This window comes from Denticeps clupeoides, chromosome 8 (assembly GCF_900700375.1).
Source record: "Denticeps clupeoides chromosome 8, fDenClu1.1, whole genome shotgun sequence".
In the NCBI taxonomy this organism is placed as follows: domain Eukaryota; kingdom Metazoa; phylum Chordata; class Actinopteri; order Clupeiformes; family Denticipitidae; genus Denticeps; species Denticeps clupeoides.
Genome location: NC_041714.1, coordinates 10,291,900 through 10,314,683, shown reverse-complemented (window position 1 = coordinate 10,314,683; position 22,784 = coordinate 10,291,900). Strand labels below are relative to the sequence as shown.

General features: G+C 43.9%; 4 protein-coding genes across 4 annotated transcripts; 1 reads left to right on the top strand and 3 right to left on the bottom strand.

The window, feature by feature from the left end:
- Nucleotides 1-4,996, bottom strand: scdb (stearoyl-CoA desaturase b). Its single transcript, XM_028990010.1, has 6 exons — nt 4,884-4,996; nt 4,402-4,612; nt 3,601-3,731; nt 3,311-3,516; nt 2,016-2,248; nt 1-1,884 (listed from the first exon to the last, which is right to left on the bottom strand). The coding sequence occupies exons 1-6, from the start codon at nt 4,908-4,910 to the stop codon at nt 1,685-1,687; spliced, it is 1,008 nt and encodes a 335-aa protein (XP_028845843.1). The 5' UTR covers nt 4,911-4,996; the 3' UTR covers nt 1-1,684.
- A 1,126-nt stretch (nt 4,997-6,122) lies between these two features.
- trmt2b (tRNA methyltransferase 2B) lies at nt 6,123-7,841 on the bottom strand. The gene has a single exon (XM_028990121.1). The coding sequence runs from the start codon at nt 7,744-7,746 to the stop codon at nt 6,406-6,408; it is 1,341 nt and encodes a 446-aa protein (XP_028845954.1). The 5' UTR covers nt 7,747-7,841; the 3' UTR covers nt 6,123-6,405.
- Nucleotides 7,842-7,852: 11 nt separating this feature from the next.
- dnajb12a (DnaJ heat shock protein family (Hsp40) member B12a) lies at nt 7,853-14,079 on the top strand. Its single transcript, XM_028990122.1, has 9 exons — nt 7,853-8,019; nt 8,711-8,888; nt 9,028-9,173; nt 9,260-9,433; nt 9,520-9,599; nt 12,726-12,835; nt 12,914-13,086; nt 13,295-13,428; nt 13,521-14,079. The coding sequence occupies exons 1-8, from the start codon at nt 7,887-7,889 to the stop codon at nt 13,414-13,416; spliced, it is 1,116 nt and encodes a 371-aa protein (XP_028845955.1). The 5' UTR covers nt 7,853-7,886; the 3' UTR covers nt 13,417-13,428; nt 13,521-14,079.
- Nucleotides 14,080-14,920: 841 nt separating this feature from the next.
- LOC114796091 (DNA damage-inducible transcript 4 protein-like) lies at nt 14,921-15,755 on the bottom strand. Its single transcript, XM_028989983.1, has 2 exons — nt 15,547-15,755; nt 14,921-15,438 (listed from the first exon to the last, which is right to left on the bottom strand). The coding sequence occupies exons 1-2, from the start codon at nt 15,704-15,706 to the stop codon at nt 14,984-14,986; spliced, it is 615 nt and encodes a 204-aa protein (XP_028845816.1). The 5' UTR covers nt 15,707-15,755; the 3' UTR covers nt 14,921-14,983.
- Between the last annotated feature and the right edge of the window lie 7,029 nt (nt 15,756-22,784).

Genomic DNA, 22,784 nt, shown 5'->3' with positions numbered 1-22,784 from the left:
AACAAGACAACACAAATTTTTATTCAAAGGGTAAACCATTAATAACACAATAATAGCAAAAAATGCCACAGCACAACTTTCACAAACCTTCTACGTGTAAAATATTGGTTTATACAAATATTAAAGTATTCAAAACAGGCCAGATATTAAGGCAATTAGATCTCAGGACACTGTAATGTTTTTAGTTTCAAGCATGCAACAACCACAAATGTAAAAGTTTACATTAAGTAAGACTGTAATAATTGTTGGTAATATATGGGGAGAGGGCAGATTTTGGCATCTTTAAGGGCCATATTTATGTTTCACATGACATCTGGCAAAGCTGCTGAATGAACAATTCACTCTCTACCGAGAAGCCGGCTGCGGACAGGCTGATCAGTCAGCGTCTAATCTACTGTGGAAAAATATAAGTTACTGTCCTGTCAAATTGTTATCAGAGCTTTCATTGTAAGGGTCTACCAACAAATTCCATGCAACCTTGATCATATCGAAGTGATTCTTAGCCAGATATCCTGAGATACAAATCTTGAGATACAAATCTTGAGAGAAAAAAAAAACAGGTTATCCTTAGAGCACCTATCAGAGATTAGACTGTACATACAACATGTCTGTATGTTCTCATTTGCCACATAGTCACCAAATGGCAAAACAGTTTCAAGTTAAATGCAACAAAAAGGCATCACAACATTAAATACATTTGCAGGGGCATTTACTGAGTGCTTATTCATTATGGATGATGGAGAAGATTGGTTACAATGAATCCCCCACATCTGTAACTATCCTCCCTAAACAGAAAAACGTTGAATAAATAATTGTATGTGAAAATTAAGACTCACATTAAAAGGTGCAACTCCTTCATTTGGTCATTTTAAAAGTGCCATTTGTAGATTGATTGCACATGTACACTACAGTCCAAAAGTTTAGGGTCATTTTTGGAAGTGAAACAATAGTTTGGTGCATCAAAGAGACACCAAATGGGTGAAACCTCCAGCCCAGACATCGCTGTACATGACTCTGGCTGCTGGAAATGTCTGTTAATGATGGAATATCTGCAAGTACAGAGCAACGTTATCAGCAACAGTTAGTCTTGAGTGCCAGTAGAATCCAAGTCTGTCACTGTCAAACATTCACCAATAATTAGAAAACCCTTTTCAATTATTTTAGTCACAATGATGAAAGAAGCAATCACCAAGTGTGGTATAGAATTATTTCAGATTTGTCAGTGAATACTTATTTTTTCCATTATTACCCATTTGACGTTCAAGGAAATTCCTAAACGCCCCCAAAACTTTTGAACGGTAGTCATGTTACTAGAACAATGTCAGTGACGATGAATTCGACTCTCATTTCACAGCTTAATCAGAAAGCTATTTACTCCATAAATTCCAAAATGTGCTCGAAATCCTTAATTGGAGTTTATCTGCAACACAGAAGTTATTGCAGTTATATAACTGAGTGGGTTTTTTTTTTTCCCAAGCGCCAATAACAGCCTCGACCAGGTTGATATATGAATAAAGCAAAGAAAACATTAACAAAACAATTCACGGAGCTGTTATTAGCTTTTGCAGCACTTGCATTTTTTTCCCTAACCAGATAAAAGTGCTGACGCATTACTAGGCTCTTTTTAGTTTTCTACTCGGTCACATTCCACAACCGCACGCGAGTTCAGGGCCGTGCGGGACGTTCAGCCACTCTTATGACTGCCGTCGCCGGTGCGCTTGACGCGGGCGGCGACCATCTCAGCAGACACCCGCTTGCAGTCCTTCGCCAGGCCCAGACAGGACATGAGGTCGATGAACAACGTGGTGAGGTTCAGACTGCAGCCGAACTCGCTCGCTGCGTAGTCGTAGGGGAACGTGTGGTGGTAGTTGTGAAATCCTTCACCTAGGAGTAAAACAGCGATATTATATGATATTATATGATATTATATGAATACATGATTATTCCCATAATCAACTTTTTTTTTACAGTCTGACTGCAGTGACAATAAACAGGAATTATTTCAGGGGTCGTACCTACGGCACTGAAGACAACAAACTTGTTCTCTCTGGGGTTGATGCTTTTGTCGTATGGCCTCATGCCCCACATGTGAGCAGCACTGTTCACCAACCACGTGGCATTTAGCACGATGGTGTACCTCAGTAGACCCGGGATGAAGTAGCTGACCCACAGAGACTCACCCCACAGGAACCAGGGTACAAACGTGGGGAGGACGAAACACATGAGGACGATCGAGAGTTTATAATGCCTGTAGGAGGGGGGAAAAGGAACCAGCTCAGTCCAACATTTTCAGTAGGGCCTATCTTCACATGTTCTGTTGACTCGTGGTACCGCTGGAATCAAATGTTTGTGATGAATGACATCATCCAATGAAACGCACTTTTTACAATGCCAAGCGCTGATGAGGAATAAGTCCCCTAAAACATGCAGTCGGTCCTGCTGACAGGTCAGGTTCAGCCCAGCCACCAGATCTGACAGTTCACTGAGTTACTCTTTGTTGGAGTTTAGAAAGTTTAATCCCCCCGGCAAAAAGGCTTAGAACTAACATGGGACTGCGTCCAAGAGCAAAGGCGCCGTGACTGGACACTGCATTATCTGTGATCTGGCACGGGTGACAGTCCTTATCAGTTCATCAGAATGTGTGGGACATTTTGACGCAGATTCACACACCCAGTGCAAAAAAAACCATCTAATAGACAATACGGGTTTGGGGTTGTTGACATAGTTTCACACACTTTTTGGTGACCCTGTGCAAAGGTTCTCAGCGTCACAGAACAAAATAGATGTAAATATCCAAAATATCCACAAAAGGAGAACGAGGTCAAGAGGTCCAAAGACATGAAGAAGCGTTCCCCATTTATTACATGGGGAATAATGGCCCCACCAGCTTCCTTCCATTAATCCTGAAGGCATGCTTGACGTGACATTAGCGAACACTCCCCGTGTGCCAGGCCCCCATAAAAAGTGGGGCGCTTGTTTTCAAACCATCTCCAAGCAGGATAATGCGGCGTGTGACAAAGCACACATGATGTCAAGCTGGTCCCGTGAAGTTCACTGTGCCCCAATATAACAGGGTCCCATTGAGATGAGACTGAATGCAAGGTTCCCAGCACTAACCTGTGTCCGACAAATTTGGCAGGACCGACTTGTCCCTAAGCAGCATTTATCGCAGCAATGCTGAATCCACACAACAAAGGTTCTTCTGTGCAGGCAAAACGAGGTCCAACCCAGGTCTAGGGTGGTGTACCTAACGAAGTGGCTAAACATCCACTAAGTCCAAGCATTCCTTTGTTGTGTAGTACATACTCACCTCCTCTGGAACATGACCACTGGATCCGCCTTTAGATCCGAGAGGTCCAACTTGCGTCCTTTCTCTATTACGTCGGGGTGCTTGCGAACCAGAAGCCAGCCAATGTGAGCAAAGAAAAAGCCCCTCGATGCATTATGTGGGTCGGCATCCGTCTCAGAGTACTTGTGGTGAACCCGGTGGTCTCTGGCCCACTCGTAGATGTCATTCTAGAAAGATAAACGTGTCAGTGCATGCACGAATTCTACATCTGAGCGGCCTAGCCTCAAACACAAATGTCGTCGCGTAGTCACCTGAAAGGCCATTGAATTGGCCACGGCGAGGAAAATCCGCAAAGGCACGGAGGCCTTGTAGGACCTGTGACTCCAAAGCCGATGGGCTCCAGCTGTCACTCCCAGAGCGCTTATGAAAAAGCACACGGCAGCTGCAGGGTGGACCAGAAAAAAACAAAAAAAAAAAAAACTTGGGATCAAATAAAAAAAACACCAAAAAAAAAACGTGTAGCGTTTAAAAAACAAACCCGCCCCTCTGTGGGCTGTTTTTGTCTGCGCAGTGCGTGGCACAGCGGCGGCTGAGCAAGATGACTGAATGTCTCACTGTGCGCTTTCAGACGACGCTGCCAGACCTCGGAGGCTCAGGCCGGCGAAGAAGGCCACACTGTTGTGGCCGCTTCCAGCCCACAATAGAAAGCCTATCGCAATGGCTCTTTGTTCATTGTCATCAGCCTGAAATATTATGCAGTTCGGCAGCACAGAAAAATGTATGACACGGTCTAACACTTTTAGTGTGTGTGTGTGTGTGTGTGTGTATGTTGGATGATTCTATCTCACTGCATTTGTCACTCGATGACAAAAAAAAGAGCCAGACAGCAAGGCAGTACAGCTGCCAGTATATAACTTTTGTGTGTGTCGTATGACTCCAATTTGGCCTCTAGATGCATTTAGAGTTAATCAGATTAGATTTTTTTTTTTTTTGCATGATCAGAGAACGATGGCATCCGGTGGCACCGACACTCGAGGATCACGCTTGCGTGCAATGTGCAATTATGAAACGCGGGAGAGAGGATGGAAACACCCCCGATTACGCGCACTTACTCCAGATCCAGGTTGACAGCGACGCGTAGGGGACAACGACCAGGCCGTAGAGCGCTCCGACGTGCAGCAGCGACATCAGAACGACGTTCCTCCACACAATCCGCATGGGCGGCTTTGGCCCGTCCTTCTCCTTGTAGGTGTCGTCGAAAACGTCTCCCACCGCCGCCGCGTCGCTCCTCTGCTGCTCGCCGACCGTCATGCCGCCAGCAAGCTGCGAAACGATCAGCGCGTCAGTGGCGTCACAGGCTCTCCACGCGCGACCACGTACCTTTCCGACGCAGCGTCCCCGCAATCGGTACCCGAGACGGAAAACGATGTGTTATTGCTCGAATAATTTTTATTTTTTTTATTCTCATCTACTTTCACTCCCCCTGCGCGAGACCTCGTTTTAAAAGCGCGCGATTGGTGGAGGCGGAATGGATGGCGCGGCGCGCCTCGCGTCCCATTGGCTGGCGCGGCGCGTCCTGCAGATCTTGTCCTACCTCGTCCCGCGTCCTCTCGTTCCGCATCCCGCCTCGCGAATGGAAGGGCGGCTCTGTCGGTCCGTTCGCGCGTTGCTTCGGCGTACGGATGGTGGTGGGGACGGGGGACTGGGGACGGGGGACGCGCATGCGCGCTGAGCCGAGGCTGCGCCGGCAGTCGTCTGTTCGTCATAATTTGATGGCAAGCGATAATCTCAGGCCGAAGCACGACTGGAACGCTGCACGTAACATCATTTTCGACACTCAAACAATGATAATGTTTTTACTACACAATAACAAGAAATTTTCTTTTTTTTTTTCCAAATGAAGCGCACGGGTTACAGGCATTTTAACTATGGGGCGCCAAGTGCTTATTTTCAGGCACAACATGCATTCCGTGCCGCAAAATGAATCATATTATGACGAAATCAGCTTTGTGGCATTTTGTCCACAGAGATATAAGCCCTTATCACATTTTGTCAACAAAAGGAAGGAGTTGTCACGTTATTTCGTTCACAAGGAGTCAAAAGCAACAATTGATTTGGTACACTTTTACTTGACAAAATGTAATTTCGTTCACAAAATGCATTTCAGCCACAAAGTTAATTGAGCCACTGACAGAATGTCATTTTGTCCACAAAATGTAGTGGCCAGATGGGGAGCTTTAGCTAAAATATACATTGATGGGTCAGGGCTGTTTTGGCAAAAACCGGGGACGTATTCAATTTTGTGGCTGATTTTTTATATCGCAGTGGATATAAAAGATGTAAATTCCCAGTTTGTGTGATGTAAAAAATGTGAAACAATAAATGTGAAAGTGATTGTCATTAACTTACACTGCAGGACAGCACACAACAAAAAGTGTCCTCTGCTTTTAACCATCACCTTCAGTGAGCAGCCATGAAAGGCGCCCAGCGAGCAGTGCGTGGGGACGGTCAGTGGCACCTCGGGATTCGAACCAGCAACCTTCCAATTTCGGGGCCTCTTCCTTACCTGCTAGGCCACCACTGCATTACAATACAATGCCTGAAACGTTTTGGCATTTTAAAAGGGTACACTTAAATGTACACTTTTTAGATGCCCTGCATCGGTCACAATGTGTTTGTAAAAATTTATATAATAATAATTAGAAGATTTGTTAAAGAAATGAAGAGACACTGTAATTAATAACATGTTTGTGCAAACTTGTTGGTATTTCATTTGAGTTTTTTTTTATTATTATTCTAATGACTGGGCAGCCTTTAATTCAACAACTATAGATGATCTTTTTCTTTTGTGTAGGTGTGTGTGTCTGTCACGAATGGGCCACTTGTGCAGTCTCAACAGACTGGCGCCACCTGGTGTACATCAGATGTACTGTAACCTCACTGGTGATTTAGTGAGGTTACAAAATCAAATACTATCCTAGATATCTTAAATTATGGAAAATGTGAGAAATTAGTATATATTTATACTAGTATATATTTATACTAATATATTAGTATATATTAGTATACTTAGTATATATTTGATTTCTTCAAAAGAAATGATTCCAGATTCCAGATCACCTTTCAAAGACTAACAGCAGTTCACAGTGAGTTGTGTGTGGAAACATGTCCACAGGAACAGCTAGCGTCAGTGTAAACGGCTCTCCCGTCAGCTTCTTCTGCTCATTCCGACTGCAGCACAACTCCACGAAGTTTCTCATGGCCTCGCCGTCAGGCTTGCAGGATATGTACACGAGTCTCCGGATGCTGAGGTGATTGCGCAGGGCTCTGATGATGCGGTAGTGGAGACCAGCCCTCGATGGGTTCACCACCGCAGTAAGTCCAGAGTCCGAGTCGAGCGAGGGCATCAGTTTGGGAAGGACGGCCTCAGCTTTACCCGAGAGGAACTCGCAGTTCCGTACGCCATTCGTTTCTGCATTGTGCCTCGCATCCTCCACCGCCTGCTCCATCACCTCTATTCCAATCACCCTCTTCACCTTGGAGGACAGGGAGATTCCAATAGCGCCTGTCCCACAGCAGACATCCAGCAGAGTCTCTCCTCCGCTGACCCGAGTCAACTCGCCCACAGTGCGGTACAGCACCGCCGCCGCTGCCGTGTTGACCTGGAAGAAGGCGTCCGCCGAAATCCTGAACCGAAAACCCAGCAGCTCTTCGTGGATATGGGGCTGACCGTACAAGAGCTGGTACGGGGAGTCCTGGTGGGAGCAGCGGGTCATGGCGCTCTCCTGGAGATACAGAGAGTCTAGCCGGCAGACAGACCCGGGGCCCCGTGCGAAGTATTCCACGAGCTTGGCTTTGTGCTGGCTTTTCTGCTCACGGGTCAGGTCCTGAGGGTGGAAGTAGACGATGGCCATGGCACCGCCGGCCGAGGTGGTCCTCACCGTGACCTCCCGCCAGTGGCCGCCGTCGCTGAACACAATGCAGGGCCGCAGGGGCGACTGGCGGATGAAATCCTCGTAGCACCTCGCAACCAACGCGTGTTTCTCGGGCATGTTCAGCAGGTGGCCTCCACCGACGCAAACAACGTTGCCCGATTTCCCCGTCCCAATGTAAAACCCAACGGTCTTTGGATTGCCATCCACTCCTTTGTTGACGGAGAAGGTTGACTTGTTGCGGTACCCATTCCTCAGCGGAGAAGGAATTATGGGAAGGAGAGGGACACTGTCGGTGTTGGATAAGCGGCTGGAGAGTTCTCGCAGGATCTCCTGTTGTCGCTCGACTTTCAGCTGCAGCTGCTCTTCGTAGTTCAGCCTCCACAGGGGGGTGACCGCGTCGGCCAGTCGTTCCTCCCAGGTCGGGCTTTTCTGTCGGAACGTCCTTCGAAGACCGACCTTACACGCGTCACGCCTCAACAGGGGATTCGAGAGAGGCAACACTCGCTCGATCCTGACATTCATGGCCGCTCGCGTTCACTTGAGCGCCGCATGCATGTGCGTTCGCGTCGGCTGTCAGGCCCCTTCCCACTGACGCGTTATGGTGGCTCCGGCCTGACGTCATCAGAAAGCGACGCCCGTCAGTAAACAGTTCCGCCATCGCGATGGACTCAAATAAGGACGAGGCGGAACGCTGCATTAACATCGCCGCCGCCGCGATAAGGAATAACCAGGCGGACAAGGCCCGGAGGTTTCTGGAAAAGGCGCAGAGGCTCTTTCCGACGGACAAGGCGAAAAGTGCGTACAGACCCGCCGGAGAGACGAACAGCAGCAAATAAAAAAAAGCCTTCTATAACGAAGTATGGGCCGCGACGGGGCTGGCGCAGTGCGCAGGCGCAGAAACTCCGACCTTTAATTCGGCCGTTCGTGTGGAACAGCGCTACGCGTCTTTCGGGGCTTTTTTTTTCCATGTAGCCCCCGGCGTCTTTAGCTACTGGTCTTCACGCTGTTTGTGACGGATCTGATAAGTTTACTGTGATCAGACACGACGGAATAATTAATAAAGCGGCGGCTGCTCGGTAGCGGTAAAATTGTGCGTCTGCGTAAACACGCATTGATCCATTTACCGGTGTTTTAGTTGCGAAGATGACTCGGTTGTTTGTTCCTTTATTTGAATCTATGTATATGCTATTATTTATAGGCATAGGACATCTGCCGCCTCTCTGCATTAAATGCATTAAATTGTTTGTTATAATCATATTATTATAGTATAATAATTGAGACATACATTAATATTTAAGGTTGATCTAATGAATCATAACGCAATGATCACTTTTTCCCAGTTAGAGAGACAAGGGTAAATGGCCAAATTTCTCACTTTGGATCTTCCGCATGTCAATGATATCGGCTTCTTTGGATGAGTTTGTGGTTCGTACAGTCATGCTGATAAATAACTCTGGAGGTGTGTTCATTTCTTTTCATCTTTTAGCTTTATTAGAATCAATTGGACAGAATAACAAACACTGTGGTCAAGAGGAGAACAACGGAGATGCTCCTGGTGCAGGGATCCGGTTCAGGAGCCAAGCTGCTGAAGATAACACTTCAGGAGAAAGTGCCACAGACTCAGCCAAATCATACACAGCAGACCAAGTGGACGCTGTCAGAAGGTGGGACTCCTTGCCTCTTTTTTATTTTTTACAGCAAGCGCCAGTTCATCAATCTCATGTCCAAAATTCTGCTGTGTCTTTCCTGTGATGTGAACACATTGTGAAGACTTGATATTCCTTTTGTGGTTGTGTGGTGCAGAATAAAAAAATGTAAGGATTACTATGAGATCCTTGGCGTTAGCAAGACAGCTTCAGAGGAAGATCTGAAAAAGGCCTACAGAAAGCTGGCCTTGAAATTTCACCCAGACAAGAATCATGCTCCAGGAGCTACAGAGGCCTTCAAAGGTAACAGGCCTCCTGCATCCTGCATTTCCTACTCTTCTCCTATGTTGGGAACATTGTGAAAAGTAAGTTGTTCCCCTGCTGTTCAGCTATAGGAAATGCTTACGCTGTCCTGAGTAACACAGAAAAGCGGCGGCAGTACGATCAATATGGAGAGGAGAAAGTACACCCGTCAGGGCATGGACATTCCCATCGTGGGTTTGAGGCAGACATCTCTCCCGAAGACCTGTTTAATATGTTTTTTGGTGGTGGTTTCCCATCAAGTAAGCCTCTTTGGTATATGTTGCTTCTTTGTGTTCACTCCGAGTTGGATTTGATGTTTTACAGTAGATCTCCCTTTCTCTCCAAGGTAATGTGCATGTCTATAGTAATGGCAGGATGCGTTTTGGCCATAACCACAGAACAGAGCATCGGGAGCAACGCAGAGATGTAAGTCATTGTCATTTTATTGGAGCATTTATATAATCTCTATGGTTTTTCTGAAGTGGGTTGAGATGTGTTATTAGGGCCCATGCACCGAAAGTGCAGGGCAGCCATATGCTGACATTTTCTCAGTTTTTAACCTATGCACAAAAACTCTATTTTATTTGCCCTACACATCATAATTCACGCAAAGCTCGTACTGAGACAGGTTTTGACCCAGGCGTGGCCAGGGGGTTTCAACAGTGCCACGTAAAGCATTACCCCTTCTGGTGCACACTCACTTTCACTTATCACCACCAAAATTAGTATACATGTGTATCTCATTAGGACAAATTTATGATACACTCAATAGCTCTGCCCAACAGGAAGTGAGATAATCTGGATTATTTAATTTTATTATACAAAGGAATTTGAAAACTAGGGTCCCAGACCCTTTGTCCACTCCTTTTGTCACTCCAAGTTATATGTAGAATACAGGATTCCCAGCCAATGTTCTCCTATTTTAATGGGCCAGTGGTGGCCTAGCGGTTAAGGAAGCGGCCCCACAATCAGAAGGTTGCTGGTTCGAATCCCGAACCGCCAAGTTGCCACTCAGGGTGATGGGTTAAATGCAGAGGGCAAATTTCACTGTGTGCTGTGCTGCTGTGTATCATATGTGACAAGCATTTCACTTTACTTTAGGTTCATTATGCTAAATTGTGAAGCTTTTTTTGATTGCTCGAACGCAATGGCAAGCCAACAAATTGTCATTTTTGGGGAAATAAAAAAATTAATTAATTACACTATACATTGAGTGATCAACGCCACAGAAATATTCAGTCTCACACAACAATATAAATATTTTGAGACCTTGGTATAGCGCCACCAACTGGAAAGGAAAAAATGACCACTTTGCATTTTCTATTGTCCTGCTCTTTCACTGTTCATCAGATTAACATAAAAATTTGATATATAAAATTTATAAAAGTATGTTGTGAACATGTTTGTGTTTGAGGAATTTGATTTATTGAATTATTTATTGTCTCTTGCCTAAAACATTTCAAATGCAGAGTACAAGCTCTTTAACAACATTTAACCACCACCCTTGGTGAACAGTGGGCAGCCATATCAGGCGCCTGGGAAACGGTGTGTGGGGACGGTGATTTGCTCAGTGGCACCTTTGGCGGATCAGGATTCGGCAACCTTCTGATTACGGGGCCACCGTATGTGTCAATACAATCTGAACAAATTTCCAATTCACATCCATTAGTGAAAAATGCATTAAAAATAAAAGGAATACTTTACACTACTAATCAAACTATCCACTTATGAAGCAACACTGATTGAATCAATTTCTCATGCTGTTGTGCAAATGGACTAGACAACAGGTAGAAATTAAAGGCAGTTAGCAAGACATCCCCAATAAAGGCGTGGTTCTGCAGGTGGTGACCACAGACCACTTCTCACTTCCTATGCTTTCTGGCTGATGTTTTGGTCACTTTTGAATGCTGGCGGTGCTTTCACCTTAGTGGTAGCATGAGACGGAGTCTACAACCCACACAAGTGGCTCAGGTAGTGCAGCTCACCCAGGATGGCACATCAGTGTGAGCTGTGGCAAGAAGGTTTGCTGTGTCAGCGTAGTGGAGGCGCTATTAGGAGACAGGCCAGTACATCAGGAGATGTGGAGGAGGCCATAGGAGGGCACCAACCAGGCAGCAGGACCGCTACCTCCGCCTTTGTGCAAGGAGGAACAGGAGGAGCGCTGCCAGAGCCCTGCAAAATGACCACCAGCTGGCCACAAATGTGCATGTGTCTGCTCAAACGGTCAGAAACAGACTCCATGAGGGTGGAATGAGGGCCCCACGTCCACAGGTGGGGGTTGTGCTTACAGCCAAACACCGTGCGGCACATTTGGCATTTGCCAGAGAACACCAAATATGCCACTGGCGCCCTGTGCTCTTCACACCTGAAAACAGGTTCATGCTGAGCACACGTGACAGAGACCATATGCTGGTGTGGTTGGCCCTGGGTTCCTCCTAATGCAAGACAATGCTAGACCTCATGTGGCTGGAAGTCAGTTCCTGCAAGATGAAGGCATTGATGCTATGGACAGCCCTGCCCGTTCCCCAGACCTGAATCCAATTGAGCACATCTGGGACATCGTGTCTCGCTCCATCCACCAACACCACGTTGCACCACAGACTGTCCAGGTCTGGGAGGAGATCCCTCAGGAGATTATCCACTACCTCATCAAGGGGCATATCCAGGCGTTTGAAGGCCGCACACACTACTGAGCCTTGTTTTGACTTGTTTTAAGGACAATACATCAAAGTATTTTTTTCCACTTTTTCCACAATTTTTTTGAGTGTGACTGCCTCGGAGTGAGACAGAGACTGCAGGGGGTCCTTGCGTGTGTTTCTCTCTGTGTGAGAGCTCCTACAGGGTAAAAGATGTGGGGCTTAGCTTGCACTCTGCTAGAGAGAAGAGGGGTGGATTTTCTCACAGGAGCAGAGGAACCAGATGGCTGACAGTTTCAATGAATACAGAATTTGGTAAAGTCAATCTGTACACAGACCCATGTTGGCGAGGGCTCATTATACAACGCCTCCAGTTATATTTACAATGTTTCAGCGAGGGGCAGTGGTGGCCTAGTGGGTGAGGAAACAGTCCTGTAATCAGAAGGTTGCCGGTTCGAATCCCAAACTTCCAAGGTGCCACTGAGCAAAGCACCGTCCCCACACACTGCTCCCCAGGCGCCTGTCATGGCTGCCCACTGCGGACACATTATTAGCCAAATGTGTGTCATGTTGTTGCGCTTAGTGAGTTGTGAGTTCGAATCCCGTCTCAGACCTTGTGTGAGTTTACATGCTGGATCCACTAGGTGGACTGGCATCTCTAAAGTGTCCAGGGCAGCCATGACACTGCGTAAGAGGACTAAGTGCTTAATGATAGTGAGTGTTTCAGTGCTTTGATGTTGTAAAGTAAGGGTGTGCAATATATAAACTAGAAACTAGACAGTTTGTAGTTGACATCCTACATTTTTATGTAATAAATAATTTTCTGATGTGTTGTGTTTTTTCCTTTATTTTGAATTTTAATATTTTATCATTGATGTTGTGATTGGTTGTCATTAATTAATAAGCTGTTCAATAGGGAGGGCTGGCCCTGTTTGTTCAGCTGATGCCCATCCTCATCCTCATCATAGTTTCAGCTCTCAGTCAGATGATGGTGTCTAATCCTCCGTACAGTCTCAGTCGCCATCCGTAAGTCTCCTGTACCTTACACACATCCATCGAAAAATATTTACCAGTCCAAGCAAACGTCCTCACTTTTTCCTCTAGGTCAGCAGGCCATAATAACAGAAGACAGACTGCAACTCTGAAAGTGCCTTACTATGTGGGTGACGACTTTTCAGAGAAGTACTCTGGAGCCAACCTAAAAAATGTTGAACGGAGTGTGGAGGAAGACTACATCTCAAATCTGAGGAACAATTGCTGGAAGGAGAAACAGCAGAGTGAGTACTGTGGTCAGGTCTGCCGATCTGCCACTCATATTTACAGTTGATTGGAATGGGTGTCATTTAATTTTTTCAAGATTCAATTTCATACATACATGGGGGTCTAATAGATAATAAGTTAGAATTAGGTATCAGTATTATGCACTAAGTCCATGTAGTAAATGTGTAGAAATAGTAATATTAATATTTTGTGTGTGATTTGCAGAGGAGGGCTTACTGTATCGAGCGCGATATTTTGGGGATTCTGATCTGTACCAAAGGGCTCAAAAAATGGGCACTCCCAGCTGTTCAAAACTCTCTGACATTCAGGTTTTTCTAGATGGATAAGTCCGGAAGCGGGTATGTAAATGAACTTAGCCTTCCATTTTATGATGCCTGTCGAGTGGGATATATAACTTAACTTTGGGATTTTTGTTTGTTTTGCTCCATAGGTTTCTTTTTTTGAGCACCTGAGCTGAATGGGTGAAGGTAAAGTTGCTTTAGTCTTATTCAAACCTTCACTGAAGTCCGAGCATTCAGTTGTAACAATTCGCACGAAGCATCGACCTGTCCTGAAGATGAGACACTGGCCTTTGTCATGCTTCGCATTTCCCATCATCCTTCGTTTGGAGAGGACTGATGGCTGGGGATGCACATGAAACTGTATATATTTTTAAAAACAAATTCTGTCTTGGGGAGAAATGTAGTGAACGAGTCTGCAGCACCCCCCCCCCCCCCCCCTTTTTTTTTTTTTTTTTTTTCATTTTATGAAACGGACTGATCTTTTTGACATGATATAATTTGTATAGAATATGTATGTTCTTTCTATTTGGACTATGCAGGAACATGATTACAATTTTAATATGTCACCTATCAATTGATTGTTCCTGGCAGGCTTGATTGTAGTTGGTTGACATCGAATATTTGAAACAAAGAATATGTATTTATTAAAATTGAATAATCATAAATCATTTTACTTCATTCATGTTTTTTTTTTTTTTTTTTTGTCAATCTTTTTCTGTATATTTTTCTGTTCTGATGGTCGTCACATCCTGAACCAAATTATGAATGAACCTACGTGAACATGTGATGCAAAAGTTGACTTTAAATTATTTATTAAAATACTTTCAACACACGCCGTGTTCAAAGTTTTGAGTTGCTTCTTCAACGGGACCAACTGCACCACTACCATGCACAACACCCTTTGCACATTCTTTCAAAATTAGCAACACGCTTTTACTACGTCTTTTGCATTATTCACATTGGTCTGCTAGTCAGTGAAGTCAAAACCAGATTAGTCTTGTTTTTACGTTCTGAAGCTTAAATGCACCTCTCTTGTGGTGACATCACTGGCCCTGGCTGATGCAATAGGGGACTGCAAATCTGTCCATTCTATTCAACAAAATTACTGAACATGTAGCTGTAATAGAAAAATATGCATAACACGTTTTTATAAATTTAGCATTGCCTCTTTGATATAAATGATTAAATGTGAAACAGTTGTTAATAGATTTGGCTAAACCGACTGATAATTAGTGACTAAAAGAGATAAAAAAAGGTCATATAAGGTAAACTGGACAATAACAAGTGATATTTAGACACTCAGCCATCAACGTAATTATGAAAAATACATTTTATTGATAAAAAAAAATATCAATGTACAAAAAAAAAGAACTGCAGTATTTAAATATTAAATAAGGCAATTTCATATTTTCATGAGAAAATGTAAATTTATATGCAGTTTTTCTCATCAAGATTATAAGTTTCACTGAGAAAAACGATCATAGCTGCATAACAACTTTGCTACATTCAAAGGCATTTTAAGTGTTTTAAACATTCTTAAAGTGGGGAAATATTTTTCCTTTGCGATATCCAACACATGCATGATATCCCAGGGAATGAAGGCTTGTGGCATTTAGAACTCCTCAATGAACAGCTCCCTGGGGCTGTAAAGTTTCTTCTTGATCACTTTAAAGCCCGAGTGCAAACGAAGCGAGTTGTTGAGTCTGCGGGTGAATTTAGGCCACAGTCCTCTGCACTCCACCCTTAAGACTAGGGTGAGGTGAAAAGTAGGCACGAGGCAGGGGTCCACAGCAATCTGCTCCAGGTTCCGGAAAGTTTCATCGTGCTCAACGCAAAGGTCGACAACGGCTCCGCGTAGCCCACAAGGCTCAGTGGCTGATAAGTGCAGGAGCTCCTGGCCGACGTGGTGCAGTAAGTGCTGGGGAACCGTGAGTTTGGAGCAGCCCAGGGTGACTTTGGCGTCGGCAAGGCTCCGAGCGATGATGTCCACCACATCTGCACACAGCCTCTCCTCCCATGGATCGCTGAAGAGATTGTCTTCTGACAACAGGGAGCCCGAGACCGACCCTAGAATTCAGAACACGACCCAATTAGACCACAAACCAACCCACTTTCTCAACGTTCCACTGTACTGTAGTAGCATTTTAATGAACGGAATAAATGTGGTTCGTTTACCTGTATCATTTGGAGCGCTGCCCTCAGTCTGGCTGTGGTTGAGCTCGGCGAGTTTCTGAAGAACTTTCCCCCACGACAGACGTTTCGGTGCCGAGTCGGACTCCAGTGGCGAGGGAGGGAAACTTCCATCCATGGACCGAGTTTCGTGCAGAAAGGACATCTTGCTCGGGGTTCCTGGACAACAAAGTGCCTCTTGGACGTGGAGGAGTTTCTTCGGAGGCTTCGGGGTGAAGACGCGTCCGCGGAGCCCATTTAAGCCGTCGGCGGGTGGACACGCCCCCTCCGGCGGCCCTCGACCAATAGGGCGCGACAGCACGTTCCCAACGTAGCGATTTCGCCCCAGAAACATTTGTTGCGTTTGAAGAGAGGCGACCCCTCACCCATCCCGTGCACTCTGACCCCCAACCCCCAGCCGAGATGCCCACAGCGCATTCCGGCCAGCACCAAAAGCCTCACGTAGGCGACAACTTTTTTACACGCGCGCTCGGTTCTCCCGTTTAACTCGTCTAATCGAGGCGTGAAAAATCGACACGTCTTTGCGATGGACGTGAACACATTCTCTCTCTCTCTCTCTCTCTCTCTCTCTCTTTATATATATATATATATATATATAATATTTATTTATTTATTTATTTATTTTATTCTTTTTTTTACAGTTTTAAGAGGTTAGTTCGGAACATTCGCTGTGGAACGAATAGTTTTGTACTGATTATTTTTCACTCAAACGAAGTGCAACACTGCACGCCTACTTATACACGTCGCTGTTGTGCGTGTGTCCAAGTTTACTCCACGTTTACGACGTTATTTCTGCATCTTGTTTTGGCAAATGCAGTCACGCCGCGTTTCTATCGACCTTCTATCGACTCTACAAGAATCTATCCTGGTGCAATTTATTGAAGAAAACAATTAAAACACGACAAAAGCAAACATTGCAAGTTATTCTGGCGAACAGTGTTGCCAGCTTGTTTGGTGTCCGATTAGTTGCATCAGGGGGCGAAGACTGTTTAACCCACAAGAGTGTCAGTCGTTAATTTATTTAACTTTGACCTTATCGTACAAGTGTATATTCCTTAAGCAACGACAAATAACGGGGCTGGGGGGTCTGGGTGTGGCCGACTGCGCTGTCAGGGGTTTATTGGTCGCGGGGGGTCGGAAACAGTTGTGGCGTGATCGGCGTGAATACTGATGCAAATGCGGACTCTTGGACGCCGAACAGCCCGCCGGCCGGTCCGGGCAGCATTAATACGGAGGCTTTGGCCAGTGCTTGTCGGACCATCAGCCGCGGCCCCCGTGGCGCCGCTTTCAGCGCGGTCGACACGCATGCGCAAACGCGCTTTCTGTAAACTGTAGGGAGCAGTTGTAACATTTATTTGTAACAATTACACACATTTCTCACAATCTGATTAATTCTCGGTATTTCTACCTGGGATGTTTTTACTTTTTTTTTTTGCTTACAGAATTTGCAGACATATCAAATTCCGGTGGCGTTGAACATAAAACGTTTAACATCTGATGTTGCGTTGCATGTTGTATTATGTAGAATTATCTCACTCTCGCCAGAACATTTCTGCACATTTTCTACGGTCCCCGCCGCTCTGGAGGGTCCCCGCCGCTCTGGAGGGTCCCCGCCGCTCTGGAGGGTCCCCGTTGTCGCACGCCTCCGGGGCCGGACCCGGCTGCACGTATCGCACGTGCAGGAAGCGGAGGAGCTGCGTGCGTCAATAAACGTCGATACGCGCTGAAACGTGTGAGCACAGATGGGGTTTGCATATCAGTGGTGCAAAATGTTTACTGTTGTCGTAAGTACGTGTGGTTACAAGTCGCTGCGTGAACGTGTGCACGTGCCAACGTATTTCACTGCGAGTATTGGTTAGATTTTAAATATTTCATGACAATATTAAATTAACTATATTTCATTGCATTTGTTATGTGTGCGCTCGTGGTTGGTAAATCAAAAAATGCCGAAGGCAATTTTTTACGTATCTTCTATTTATGCATGTATGATAAATCTCCCTAATTAAAACGTGAGTTCTTTTTCGTGTTTGTGTTTTATTGGAACACTAGGGGGCGTCGTATTATGCCCAAAGAAAAAAAGACCTCGATATATACAGTACAGGCCAAAAGTGTGGACACACCTTCTCTTTCAATGTATTTTCTTTATTTTCATGACTATTTACATTGGTAGATTCTCACTGAAGGCATCAAAACTATGAATGAACACATGTGGAGTTTTGTACTTAACAAAAAAAGGTGAAATAACTGAAAACATGTTTTATATTCTAATTTCTTCAAAATAGCCACCCTTTTCTTTGATTACTGCTTTGCACACTCTTGGCATTCTCTCGATGAGCTTCAAGAGGTCGTCACCTGAAATGGTTTTCCAACAGTCTTGAAGGAGTTCACAGAGGTGTTTAGCACTTGTTGGCCCCTTTGCCGTCAGCAAGATAAAGGAGTTAATTGTGGACTTTAGTACCAAGCAGGAGAGAAACTTCCAGACCCCTGTCATCAACAGGAGCCCAGTGGAGAGAGTGGACAGCTTCCGTTACCTCGGTGTTCACATCACGCAGAACCTGTCATGGTCCTGTCACATCAGCACCGTGGTGGAAAAAGGCCCAGCAGCGTCTCTACCACCTCAGACGCCTGAGAGACTTTAGACGTCCCTCCAAGGTGCTTAGGGACTTCTTCTCCTGCACCATAGAGAGCATCCTGATGGGAAACATCTCAACCTGGTTCGGGAACAGCACCATGCAGGACATGCGAGCCCTAAAGAGGGTGGTTCGATCAGCTGAACGTATCATCCTGTACCAAGCTCCCTGACCTTCAATCAACCTACAGAAAGCAGTGCTGGACCAGGGCCAGGACAATAGTGAAGGACCTCAGTCACCCCAACAATGGACTGTTCTCTCTGCTGCAATCAGGGAAGCACTTCCGCTCCCTGAAGTCCAACACAGAGAGAATGAGGAGAGAATGCAGGCTATTCGAGCTCTCAACAATATCAACAATAACAGCACTTCATAGAACTCCAATACACTCCAGCACTTTCACTCTCAATCACTTCTGAACTCAATTCCCCTAGAAATCCTTGCACAAACTTTTAGTTAAATTTTTTAACTCTTTTTACCTTGCACATTTACCTTGTTATACTTTGTCACTTTATACTTTGACTCCACCTATTTGCACACCTTCTCCCTACCTGTTACACATATTTTATGTTGCAGGTTAAAGGCATAAAAGTGTAATATTTGGTTATTTTTGCAATATTTGCATATTGGTCCATTGTTTACTTGCAATATTTGCAATAATCTGGTCTGTAATCTGGTCTGCATATAATACCGTGTATGACTGTGCATGTGACAAATAAAATTAGAATTTGACTTTGCCTTCACTCTGCAGTCCAGCTCACCCCAAACCATCTCGATTGGGTTCAGGTCCGGTGACTGTGGAGGCCGGGTCTCCACTTTTTGTTAAGTATATAACTCCACACGTGCTCATTCATAGTTTTAATGCCTTCATTAAGAATCTACCAATATAAATGGTCCCCACACACTGCTCCCCGGGCGCCTTTCATGGCTGCCCACTGCTCACGCAGGGTGATGGGTTAAATGCAGATGACAAATTTAACAGTGTGTGCTGTGCTGCTGTGTATCACAATCACTTCACTTGAAATCTGATTTGTATAAAACACTTTTACTACATCTACAACTACAATGTTTAAAACTAGCGCAGGTCTGATTATTTTGGTAAAATGAGTATGAACCATAAAACTTGACCATAGTTGACGTAGTCAAATACCTAATCTAGACCCACCTTTGATTCTGGTAAATGGTGTCTGTCATCCAGGGTAATAATGCATTAAGTAATCCATCACATTTCCAGCATAATAAAAATGTTCAGAATTCAAACTGGGGCATGAAAGAGCCCTATGGCACATGTACAATGTTTACATTTTTCAAATGGGATTATAGACTGCTGTAAACACTGGTTAAAAAATTTCAACAAACCCAGAGAAAATGGTTCAATAGAGAGTGAAAAACACAGAAAAGCGGTTTTATTTCTGCCTTACACTGTGAAGGTTATTGAAAGGTCATTGATGCTCAGATATGGTCAGTAAAAGAGTTCTGTGAAACAGTAAGTGCTGAATTAATGGGCATCTCAGCGAGAAGAGGAGGCAGACAGAGTCTCGGAGCTGCTTTAAGCAGCTTGTAACCATAGAAACAACATGCTTTCATGAGAAATGGCCTTGTGTGTGTGTGTTTTTCTCCTTCTTTCCTTCTTAGTGGCTGCTCCTGTTTCAGAAACTGCTGTGCATCAGGAGTGCAAATCAGCAAATGTTAAAATATGTAACACTATATCAATACACTGCATAGGTGATGTCACAAATACTCTTAATTTTGTAATACTGAATATATCGCAGGACAGCTACCCACAATGCAAACACGGTCATTTTCAGAAATCAGTGCATTTTTTAAATACAGGGAAAGTATTCTGTGTAACATACATTTCAAACTTTATTGTAACTTTATTGTTAACTTTATTGTAAGCATTACTTTGTTTTAATGTGCGGTTTTAGATGCTAGAAGTCGTTGAAAGGGCTGTGGATGGAGCCACCATGTACTCTAAGCTGGTAAGTAAAACACTGTTCCATTTAGAGTTTGATTTATTGCTGGGGGAGGCAGAAAAGAATCCCGTATCCCAGCGGTGCAGACGAAACTGTGATGTTGGATAAATCTTGCTGAGAACGGGCTTCTTAATCCAAAACCCAAAGCAATGTACGATACCCTGCAGATGTGGAGGTGGACAGGGGTCATGTACCATCCAGCGTAGATCTCGAAACAGGACCAGTTTCATTTACACCGTGTTCCGATTCTATGTTAATGTAGGTAACATAAAGACTTTTTAGTTAATTTAGCAATAAACAACTGAATACATATTCTCTGCATTATCCACCATTTTAAGAAAAGAAAAATTGAATCATCCAGTGCACGTGCAGTCCATTTTGGTTTTGGATTTTTTAAAAGGTTTTTATTCAAAATAATAGAAGTTGCTTGGTGGTCATGATTTTATAACTAAACACAAAAATGTAACAATGTTTTGTCAGATATTGTCTGAAACGAAGAGAATCATGATAAACTTTAGCTCTCCATCACCAACCTTCAGGCATGAGGTGGTGGAACTGCATGTCCCAGACCCATCACAGCTTTATGGAGCAGGCATGTGTTTTAGGAATAACTGATTTGCCACAATGCCTGGGGGATCTGGACATCCTTCTTCAGAAGACTATCTGTGCAGGTTTCCTTCCTTTTTTCATGAAGTATGTGCTTGTGGGTTGAGACAGAGGTTTTGAATGAATAATGATCCTTCGGCGCAGATAAGACAATGACAAGAATATATAGCCCTGAACAAAATTTTTTTTTCTAATCCCCATTTAAATTGGTGGAGTCCTTTGGTTTTTCCTAATTTCAGGCCATTCAGGCCATTCACACCTCCTCAGGCAGAATTTAGATGTGAAACACGAATGAACCAAAGCGTCCTTCAGTAAAACAGACATTGATTCAAAACGATTAATATTTCAAATAAATCTACACAAAAAGTTGTAATTGTACATTTAAATAAGAAATTTGTATGCAGGTGTCTGAAATAAATCAGCAAAGAGAAACTCATTGTTCCATTAGTGAACTGGTTAAAGGCATGAACACTTCTGCAAGCTGCCATACCACCAGCAGTATAGTGACATTATGTTGCTGTCCCCAGAACTGCTGACAGCAGGGTAAAAAATACCTCCACCTTCCTCTTCCACCTTGCAAGTGAGAGCTGGACAAGCAGCATAGAGCAAGTAAATTACCACGAATACGGCATATCCTACAGCCCTGAACAACAACAACAACAAATATGAACAACAAATATCAGATGCCTGTATTCACTGACAATTCAGCAACCGCCCTGGGGCAAGAGTTTGTATTGTTTCCTTTTCTACTCGAATCCAGTGCATACCGACTTATTAAAACTATATATCCATCAAATTAATTTATTGACACTTGCTCTGGCATATTATAGCAGAACAGATTTACAGGTAATGATGTCTGAACACCTCAGATACACTTACTGTAGTAAAGTTGTACAGTGTACACTCACTGTTGTATATTTAGAGATTTTGTATTTATTTAACACACTTATTTACATTTCATATTTGCACATATCACCATACCTGTATAAACACATACCTGTATAAACCTGTATAAACACATACCTGTATATACCTGTATAAACACCATACCTGTATAAACACATACCTGTATATACCTGTATAAACACCATACCTGTATAAACACCACACAAGTGGTCATACATTTTTTATTTTTATTTTTATTATACAATATATTATATATATTGTTTTTCTGCTATTTTGCACACTCTTTTGTTTAATTTTGTATATCTGTACATAACTACTTTTATTACCTGTGTCTTGTCACTGTGTTTTGTTGCACTGTAGAGTTATATCACTAAAACAAATTCCTCGTATGTGAAAACTGATTCTGATATTCTGCAATGTCTTTGTGATGTTTCAGGCACACTACCATTCAAAAGTTTAAAATGAATGATTTATTAATTCTATATTCAATTTTACATTTTAAACTGTTGCCTTGTATGAAACAATTACATTATGTGGGTCTGTCTGAAGATCAGCGTTGAATTAAGTCCTCAGTTAATCAAGTCTGCTGATACGTCAAGCGGTTCTCCAGCACAGAACTGGCTTCAAATGTGGGGAATAAACCTAAAATAATTTAAAGATGAATTCATTGATTCTTCAATGCAGTTCCTGTTTTCGTTCCACACCTGGCCTGGCTCAGGTGAGCATTAATAGGCGAATGACAAAGGGCGGCCCACCAGGAACAGGACCGAAGAGCAAGAGAACTGTTGGGATTAGCTATCTTGGAGGATGACATTTTGCCCTCCGAATATGAAAATAATTTGAATGGATCTCTTGGGTGTCTAAAGCAAATTAGTGTCCTTGGGCACTGATGCGTTTTAAATGCAATAAAACTACATGGTACTTCAATTGTATTTTAATGGGCTTTCTTTGTATTTTTTCCTGTATGGAACAGACAATTTTGCAAACATGTTTGGGCTATCAGATTCACATCAAATGGCAGGTGTTACAAATTTCCTAATTCGATACCATGCTCTCCCTCTCTCTCTCCATCTCTCTCCCTCCCTCTCTCCTCTCTCTCTCTCTCTCT

Coding starts and splice junctions, on each gene's coding strand:
- scdb (XM_028990010.1), bottom strand. CDS start 4,910: ATGCGGAACGAGAGGACGCGGGACGAG. Junction 4,613..4,883: donor ACGAGAGGACGCGGGACGAG/GTAGGACAAGAT, acceptor ATCGTTTCGCAG/CTTGCTGGCGGCATGACGGT. Junction 1,885..2,015: donor TGTTGTCTTCAGTGCCGTAG/GTACGACCCCTG, acceptor TTTTACTCCTAG/GTGAAGGATTTCACAACTAC.
- trmt2b (XM_028990121.1), bottom strand. CDS start 7,746: ATGAATGTCAGGATCGAGCGAGTGTTGCCTCTCTCGAATCCCCTGTTG.
- dnajb12a (XM_028990122.1), top strand. CDS start 7,887: ATGGACTCAAATAAGGACGAGGCGGAACGCTGCATTAACATCGCCGCC. Junction 9,600..12,725: donor ATCGGGAGCAACGCAGAGAT/GTAAGTCATTGT, acceptor GCTGTTCAATAG/GGAGGGCTGGCCCTGTTTGT. Junction 12,836..12,913: donor TACAGTCTCAGTCGCCATCC/GTAAGTCTCCTG, acceptor TTTTTCCTCTAG/GTCAGCAGGCCATAATAACA.
- LOC114796091 (XM_028989983.1), bottom strand. CDS start 15,706: ATGTCCTTTCTGCACGAAACTCGGTCCATGGATGGAAGTTTCCCTCCC. Junction 15,439..15,546: donor CAGCGCTCCAAATGATACAG/GTAAACGAACCA, acceptor TCTGAATTCTAG/GGTCGGTCTCGGGCTCCCTG.